At 38.5% G+C, this 9,243-nt stretch overlaps 2 protein-coding genes across 2 annotated transcripts; one reads left to right on the forward strand and one right to left on the reverse strand.

Moving 5' to 3' along the window:
- Window positions 1-63: 63 nt before the first annotated feature.
- GCK72_003354 (uncharacterized protein) lies at window positions 64-3,578 on the forward strand (the record flags this gene model as incomplete). Its single annotated transcript, XM_053723997.1, has 11 exons — window positions 64-130; window positions 960-1,153; window positions 1,201-1,324; window positions 1,421-1,620; window positions 2,195-2,315; window positions 2,358-2,619; window positions 2,664-2,757; window positions 2,804-3,040; window positions 3,091-3,229; window positions 3,288-3,492; window positions 3,542-3,578. The coding sequence occupies 11 exons, from the start codon at window positions 64-66 to the stop codon at window positions 3,576-3,578; spliced, it is 1,680 nt and encodes a 559-aa protein (XP_053592642.1).
- A 2,559-nt stretch (window positions 3,579-6,137) lies between these two features.
- GCK72_003355 (uncharacterized protein) lies at window positions 6,138-8,692 on the reverse strand (the record flags this gene model as incomplete). The annotated part of the gene is made up of 11 exons (XM_003092648.2): window positions 6,138-6,174; window positions 6,225-6,346; window positions 6,390-6,493; window positions 6,553-6,688; window positions 6,739-6,972; window positions 7,019-7,112; window positions 7,157-7,418; window positions 7,461-7,581; window positions 7,631-7,830; window positions 8,465-8,588; window positions 8,633-8,692. 11 exons carry the CDS (start codon window positions 8,690-8,692, stop codon window positions 6,138-6,140), a joined length of 1,494 nt encoding a protein of 497 aa, XP_003092696.2.
- Between the last annotated feature and the right edge of the window lie 551 nt (window positions 8,693-9,243).

The raw sequence follows: 9,243 nt of genomic DNA on the forward strand, positions 1-9,243 counted from the left end.
ACAAGCTAATTATCATAATTATCATTCCCCTTCAGTACCATTCGATCAGTATCAGTGTATACAATGCATCCCCTACTTCTTCTTCTCCTATTCTCCATTCTATTCCCAAATGGATCAGCGGATTCCACATGTGAGTGTCTATTTCAGATAAATCCTTCTAACAAGGGAATTCTTTGGAGAAACGTCCGGTTATAAGTACTTTTGACTACGAGGAGTCCATTTTTGCCATCAAAACCTGCTAAATGTCTCTGCGAGCCGAGTTATGAGCTTTCAAACTTTTCATATGGTTAACCTTTTTCGCATGGAATTCTTGTACGTGAGAACATCTTCAATATACTACAGAGTTGTGCAGAAGCGTTTTTTTGAAAACTTGAGTTGGAAGTCGGAAGTCGGAAGTAAAATTTTGAAAACGGAAGTCGGAAGTCGGAATTCCGCGCAACTCTGCTACAGAGTTGTGCGGAAGCGATTTTTTTGAAAACTTAAGTTGGAAGTCGGAACTAAAATTCCTTATCCGAAAGACGGAAGTAGAAAAAGGCTTGGACGTCAAAAGTAGATTTTTTGCAAATGTTCAAAAATTCGCGAAACTCAGTCGAAAATTAGTGTTTGACCGAAGAAACGCCTTTTTTCTGTCCTTTGAGACCATTTTCCCATAAATGACGGAAGTCGGAAGTAAAATTTTGAAAACGGTCGTCCGAAGTCAAAAGTCGGAAGAAAAAAAGCCCGGAAGTCGAAAGTCGGAATTCCGCACAACTCTTGTATACTACTCTTCGATTCTGAATTCCATGTGAAAATGCTTGAAAAGTTTGAGAGCTCATAACTCGGCTCGCAATAACATTTAGCAGGTTTTCACTACAGAAATGGACTCCACGTAGTCGAAAGTACCTATAGCCAAGACTATAGCTTGTTTGAAAGCCGCGCCTCCAAAGACTTTCCCTTGTAAGATATATTATATATTACAGGTTGTGCATACCAGCAACTGAACAACTCCAATATCAAAAACTACATAAATCCGTCCAATCCTTTCTACAAAACACTAACTTCCACCCAACTACGGACTCCAGAAGTGAACTTCACTAGTGACTGTCATATCACCATGTACTGTGAGAATGGAAGCAGTGTTCTCACTTTTGATGATACTGGTTTGGGGAAAATGGTAAGGGGACTATTAGGTATTCAATAAAATAATACTTTATGTTGCAGTACAATTCTCCCATTGCTACCGGTGAATGTGACCCAACTACTCGTGAAGTGACTATGCTTATCCAAGACCCATCTGAGAATGAGTTCACGTATACTCAACTTTTGGGGACTTGTCTTGTAAAAGGTATGTAACTTCTTCTAGTCCTCTGGAATCAAGGTAGAGCGGAATTTCGCCATTCAAAGATTTTGTGGAGCCCTCTATCCTAACATATTTTTGCAGAGAAATGTGAATGCACTGCTATTGCTCTGGATAGTTTGAACATTGGTGGTTTCATTGACTCTACTAGTCCATTCTACTCTCAAATGACGTCTTCTGATTCAAAACTTCCATTTATCTCAGTTTCTGGATGCACAACCTCAATGACTTGTGCATCTGGATATAGTTTGCTTCTATTTGACGACACTGGTTTAGGGAAAGTGGTATAGTTTTATTTAAAGGTGGACTAAACTCAACTCTGTTATTTTCATAGAATAATGTATGAGTACATGTGAGTTTATTTTGATATCGAAAGAATTTTAAAAATCGGTCTGAAACCCGCTGAGAGCGATCGCCGGCGAGTTTATGCATATCGGTGGCCGGTGAAAATTGGCGTTGTGGCCCAGAAATTTGACTTCGGTCGTATGAGCGGCGAAACAGTTTGGGCATTTCTGTGGCCGTGGAACATTCTAGAAATTTCACTTCGAAAATATTGATTTTTCAGGTTTTCGCAGCTATTTTCTACCATCTTTGTAGTGTTCCGATCAATTTTTGTCGTTTTCTATCGAATTCATTGAGAAAAACCACAAAAATGAGCGAAAATAACGCTAAAATTTGAAAAAATCAACATGGCCGAAGTCACCGGCGATCGCTTTCAGCGGGTTTCAGACCGATTTTTAAAATTCTTTCGATCTAAAAATTAACTCACAGGTACTCATACATTATTCTATAAAAATATCAGAGTTGAGTTTAGTCCACCTTTAAAGAGTAATTTATCCTTGAAAAACGATAATTCAGTTTGAAACCCTCTCTGCCAGTGGACAATGTATTGCAAAAACTAATAAATGGAAGGTTGACACTGGTTCTCGGGTACGATTGACAACTTTCAATCAGATGTATGGAATCTGTGTAGTTAATGGTAAATTGTGAAGTTGGATCTTCTTTAATTTTTCATTTTCAGATTCTGGAAACCCTCCAGCTGTCTTAACATCTACAACCATACCAACTACTACTACAGTCAATGCTGAATGTACTCCTTCATCATCAAAAACTGTGGTATACGCATATTCTAACGATATGGATGCGGAAGAGTTTTCGGATTATTGGAGCTACGAGCATTCGTGGCAAAATCCAAAGAATCTCGACCGGTCATGGATAAAGTTTGCAAATATTAGATTTGACACTGTCAACGAAGATAGTATACAGTATCATAACACTTGGGAGTAAGTTTTTTCGTAGTTTTTTGCTATCATTGTGGTTTTTATAGTGAACTGGACCTATCTATTAGGGCTCGTCTCCCCGATCCATCGTTAGGTTTCAATACATCCGCAACCGGAAGTGATGTTCTGAAAACTATTGAGGTTCCCACAATTTCATCTAGTCACATAATCGAAGTCTATTTTTCAGAAATTTGTCGACAATACGGAAGCGCCTTTGTGTGGAGCACGAATGTTCATTTTCGTGGAACGGTATCCCAATGAAGTGAATATCGATCGCTTAGTTGCAAAACTCCGTGCACATCACATTTTGCTTTTCATTTATGTAACGGACACTCCGACAGGAGGTCTTCATTCGGAAACTTTGTATGATCTTTCTAGCAGAACAAACGGAATGTGTATGTTTTATAAAGATGCCCGATCATTAGTATGGTTTTTTTGCAAATTATGTGTTAGTTTGATAGTCCTTTTTTCCAGGAATCGAATGCCGCTATAAGAGGTCAAAAGCTACACTATGCGACCAATCCGAAAGTTTCCGGCCGTGGATCAGTTCAACTTCCGGTTCCGCAGGTACCAAGTTTGGCTGGATTTTCATTTCATTTAGTAGTTGAAGATGGTAAGATTAAAATCACCTGAACCTCTCGCTTCCATGCATATACGAGAAACATTTTCAGGACCGCTGAAATTTTTCGAAGGTGTGAATCTTTCTTGGATTTATTCTACCTGGCCGGAACCGATGGTGCAAGCAGTTGATCTAAAGTATACCTTTAACTATGGAATAATAGACCTGTGGCAGGTTGATTCACTGAGTAATTTGTCAATGCAGTATAGCTATTCGGATGAGAAAGTCCGTACTGTTCAAGTTAGGTTGTACAACTAGTAAGTTTAGCAGGTCTGTCATCAATTCAATAAACTGGTATTGTTATAGTGATCCGCTGTTATCTTGGCCGGCTTATGAAGACTAAAGCATCTGATACAATATTTTATTATGTGTATGTTTCGGCTGTTCTTTTTTTGTGCTGTTGTGCGTTCATCATTATGAATGGGTAGTTGAAGAAAAACTTCTTTTCCGACCCGGCTTTTGAGTGAATCTATGAGCACGAATTTATTGATTTATTCAATAGTATTGTCGACGTTTCGGCCACATGGCCATCTTCAGGACAGGACGGTTACCCTACAATTGGTAAAAATTCTTCTATGATACAGTGAAGAGAAAAGAGTGATTAAAGTGAGAATGAGAATATATAAGCATGGGGAGTAACAACACCGGGAAGTAAGAAGAGAAACAAATGCGGACATTTGAACATCGGGACTGTTTGTGGTGGGACCGGGTTCTATGCGGACAACAGGAAAGCAGGAGGTAATTGTGATGAGGAGGTATGTACACAGAGGTGAAGATAAAGGGTGAAGATAAAGGGTGAAGATAAAGGGTACATGTAAACAAAGGATGAGGGTGAAGATGGAGGTTAAGATAAGAAGGGGGAGGCGTCTTAGTGGGGAAATTTACCCCCAGCGGGTCTAGAGGTGCTGCTATGATAAGCCAAAAGTCGTCACCATGTCGGTTAATTCCTCTTTGGTGTTGAGAGATGGCTTTAGGTTGTTTATGTAAGTAGCTTCCAGAGCTCTTCGCTTGTTCGTGTTCCTCTCCACAGTCAGTACTTTGATTGTTAGCTTGAGACTTTCCCCGTTATGCACTGATTTGGAGTGTCTTGCCCAGACTGTGTTGCTATATGATTTTAGGCTAGGCTTATTGGCTGCACGTACGTGTTCGTCAATAGGTCGGAAAGGGGTCTACCCGTCTCTCCCACATATACTTCCCCACATTCACACGTGATTTGGTATATTGCGCCTTTTCTTGCACATCCTCCTATGCCTGTGAAGGGACATACTCGACACATCCTCTTTTCACATCGGACGTCAAATCTTCTATTATGCACCAACTCGTCCTTTAGTGATTTTCCTCGTGTTTCTACTACTTTGACTTCGAGCCCCACTTCCTTGAGCGAGTGGCGGACTGTAGATGTGATGTCATCCGTTATGAATGGTATGCAGATAACGTGTTTGTTGTCTCTTGGGCTGTGGCTTCGCCTGTGGTTTCTGAGTTGTCCCTTATATTTTTTTAATATTTTATTATGCATTGAATAAATGGTAATGTTATTTCATACAATTTTGTTATGGGGAATGTGTTGGATAAACAGTTTCATATCATATACATTTTTATGTCGTGACTTTGACATAACATCTCTCACCGTTCAATATGGATTGAAACGCCTGATTCCTTATCGACCTCACAAATGAACTTCACTAGTGGCTGGCAAATCACGAAAATAGCATCATTCGAAATAGCTGAAAATTTTTTATCAATTACAAAAATGATCATGAAAATAGCTTGAAATTCAATTTTTATTTCCCGAAATATTACATTAGTACTCGTTTTCAGCTGTGTCCGAATGATGGTTGAGTTGACGGATTCTAGGGCAGGAAACTGATTTTTATACCAATTTCGGTAATAACGGTTTGTTAAGCACTGCACGCTGGGAGACTGTCGGTGTATATTTTACAAAGGAAATTCAGAAAAATCCGCAAAAGCTGAAAATAAGATATTCTGTTGTGGATACTGTCATTTGCACAAGTTGAGCTGAAAACCCCGAAATGAACAAGAATATGTTCTAAAATAAGTGTATCAAGTCAAAATATAAAAACGCAGTGATGTTATTGTCCAGTAAAGACAAATCAGTTATAATTTATAATTATTTCTCTTTCAGATTAATCTTTTTCAGTTTCCTTCATTTTGCTATTTCATTGCTTTGATGTCACGTCAACACAACCCCAGGCTGCAAAAATACCGAATTTTGACTATATCCATTAGTTTCAGCGTTAAAATCCCAAATTTGTAGTTGATTTTTGAAGAAAAAAAAGCCACGGAATAGTTTGTCGTTTACGAAGGAATGGATATCCCAAATAAGACGACAAGATTTACTTTAGTACTCATCTGGGAACACCTAAGTCAAATTCACCGAATTTCTACCAGGGCGAATTACAATTATTTCTTAGCTGTGTCGAATGACGCCATTTTAATTGTGTAATATATTTGTTCATTGTTTTCAGCACCTTCACACGTTCACACTTCTAAAACTCAGATTTTCCTGAATTTAACACCACGATATCCGAGTTGACGTATTCTAGGCCACTACTGTATTTTAGTCCAATTTTCCTAAACCTGTATCATCGAAACTGGGAACACTGCCTAGAACTTCCGGAGGCTGAGATGATTAGTTATCAATCCCTATCGTGATCCAAGTCGCATTAGTTGCCTCACAATTCCATAACTGTGCAAATAAGTCTAAATTTGTTAAGTTTGTAACTTTTTCAGCTTTCTAACGATGAAAGATGTTTATGTCAAAGTCACGGGTAAAAAATATTAATGATATCAAACAGTTTATCCAAGACATTATCCATAACAAAATTGTATGAAATAACTTTACCATCAATTCAATGCATCTTGAAATAGTGTCACAGCTGCTTTAGTCTTCATAAGTCGGCCAAGATAACGGCACTCCACTAAAACAATATCAGTCTATTGAATTGATAACGAACCTGCATTAACTTACGACAAACTGTACAACCTAAGTTGGACAGTACGAACTTTCTTATCCGAGTAGCTATAGTGCATTGTTATACTACTGATTGTATCATGCACACTCATGAATATCACTCCAAGGTTACTATTATACTTAAAAAACAAATTAATTGGAGGAACAAAACAAATTACTTACATAATAAGCATCGATAGTCGTTTTGTTAATTAAATTAGAAACTGGTTGGGATGAGCTAGTATAATTCCAAGAAATTGTCATATTTTCGAAATATTTCAGCGGTCCTGAAAATGTTTGTGGTATATGCATGGAAGTGTGAGGTTTAAGAGCATTTTGATCTTACCATCTTCAACTACTAAATACAAATCGTATCCATATATTGGTACCTGCGGAATCGGAAGTTGAACTGATCCGCGACCGGAAACTTTTGGATTTGCCGCATAGAACAGCTTTGAAGATCTTGTACCGCCATAGCCTGCCTGGAAAATGAACTATCAAATTAACACACAGTTTGCTGAAAAAATCATACTTTTCTGGCTTCTTCATAAAAAATACACATCCCGTTTGTTCTACTGGCAAGATTATATAAAGTTTCCGAATGACTGCCTCCTTTTGGAGTATCGGTTACATAAATTTGAAGCGCTATATGATGTTCACGGAGTTTTCCAACTAAGCGATCGATATCTACTTCATCTGGATACCGTTTCACGAAAATCATCATTTTTGCTCGGCACACAGGTGCTTGCGTATTGTCGGCGAATTTCTGAAAAATAGACTTCGATTCTGTGACTACATGAAATTGTCGGAACCTCAATAATTTTCAGAATATCACTTCCAGTTACGGATGAATTGAAACCTAATGATGGATCAGGAAGACGATCTTTAATAGATAAGTCCAGTTCACTATAAAAACAACAATGATATCAAAAAACTGCAAAGAATCTTACTCCCAAGTGTTATGATACTGTATACTATCTTCGTTAACAGTGTCAAATCTAATATTTGCAAACTTTATCCATGACAATTCAAGATCGCTCGGCATTTGAGTCGTATGCTCATCGTTCCAATATTCGGAAAAATCTTCCGCATCATAATCGTTAGAATATGCGAATGCCAAAGTACTAAATGATGAAGGAGTACAATTAGTATCGACTGTAGTAGTAGTTGGTATAGTTGTTGATGTTGAAACACCTGGAGGAGTTTCAGAATCTGAGAATGGTCAATTAAAGAAGATTCAATTTTATAATTTACCATTAACTACACAGATTCCATACATCTGATTGAAAGTTGTCAGTCGTACCCGAGAACCAGTGTCAACCTTCCATTTGTTAGTTTTTGCAATACATTGTCCACTGGTAGAAAGGGTGTCGAACTGAATTATCGTTTTTCAAGGATAAATTACTTTCAAACCAAAGATATACCACTTTCCCTAAACCAGTGTCGTCAAATAAAAGTAAACTATATCCAGATGCACAAATCATCGAAGTCGTGCATCCAGAAACTGAGATAAATGGAAGTTTTGAGTCAGAAGACGTCATTTGAGAGTAGAATGGACTAGTAGAGTCAATAAAACCACCAATATTCAAACTATCCAGAGCAATAGCAGTGCATTCACATTTCTCTGAAAAATATTTTGGGATGGAGGGCAGAGTTGAGCGGAATTCCGCCTTCCGCCTTCCGCCTTCCGCTTTCCGCCACTTTTTTCTTTCCGCCTTCCGCTTTCCGCTTTCCGCCCAAACTTTTCCTATTTCCGCTGTTTAAAGATATTTTCCTCAGCTTGAAAAATTTGATCACCTATTCCAATTTACTGATATTTTTGTGGTTTTTTGCAGCAAAGCTATCAGTGTTTATCAAAAAAACAAAATTTAACTCAAATTTAAGCATTTTAGTGTTTTTTACTACAAAATAAGGCCAAAATCGTATTTTTGAAAGCGACATTGTGTTCCGCCTTCCGCCCTTTGGCATTTTTTTCCATTCCGCTTTCCGCCTTCCGCCTTCCGCCAAAAAATTTTCGCTTCCGCCTTCCGCTCTCCGCTTTCCACCGATATTTTTTAAATTCCGCCTTCCGCCTTCCGCTTTCCACCCAAAAAATGTTCATTCCGCTTTCCGCTTTCCGCCTTCCGCCTTCCGCCATTTCAAAAACCGCATTCCGCTCAACTCTGATGGAGGGCTCCACAAAATCTTTGAATGGCGAAAGGGCGGAAGGCGGAATTCTGCTCTACCTTGATTCCAGAGGACTAGAAGAAGTTACATACCTTTTACAAGACAAGTCCCCAGAAGTTGAGTGAACGTGAATTCATTCTCGGATGGGTCTTGGATAAGCATAGTTACTTGACGAGTAGTTGGGTCACATTCACCGGCAGCAATGGGAGAATTGTACTGTAACGGAAAATATAATCTTATCGACCTAATAGTCCCCTTACCATTTTCCCCAAACCAGTATCATCAAAAGTGAGAACACTGCTTCCATTCTCACAGTACATCGTGATATGACAGTCACTAGTGAAGTTCACTTCTGGAGTCCGTAGTTGGGTGGAATTTAGGGTTTTGTAGAAAGGATTGGAAGGATTTATGAAGTTTTTGATATTGGAGTTGTTTAGTTGCTGGTATGCACAGCCTGTAACACTTAACTTACAGAAGTCTGGAACAAATCCTTACACGAGGAATCGGCAGATCCACTTGAAAATAGAAAGGAGAATAGGAGAAGAAGAAGTAGATGATGCATGGTAGAACACATATGCACTGATACTGAATCGGATGGTTCTGGAAAGGGAATGATAATTACAATAATTAGCTTGTTCTGTGTATTAATTATACATATATATGTGGAGTTGAACACTTGAACTATTGGGCGTTTTGTTTTGGTGAGCAGAAATCACTGTATTATAACGGCATGCCGTTATTCAAGTGCCTCCGAAAGAAATTTTGAAGCATCAAAAACTCATGAAGATTGAACGAAAAAAACGTTTTTGGACGTTCTGAATACAAATGGGGTGCCGTTATGATACAGTATTTACGGTAGATGCAGACGTGG

This window comes from Caenorhabditis remanei, chromosome I (assembly GCF_010183535.1).
Source record: "Caenorhabditis remanei strain PX506 chromosome I, whole genome shotgun sequence".
NCBI lineage: Eukaryota > Metazoa > Nematoda > Chromadorea > Rhabditida > Rhabditidae > Caenorhabditis > Caenorhabditis remanei.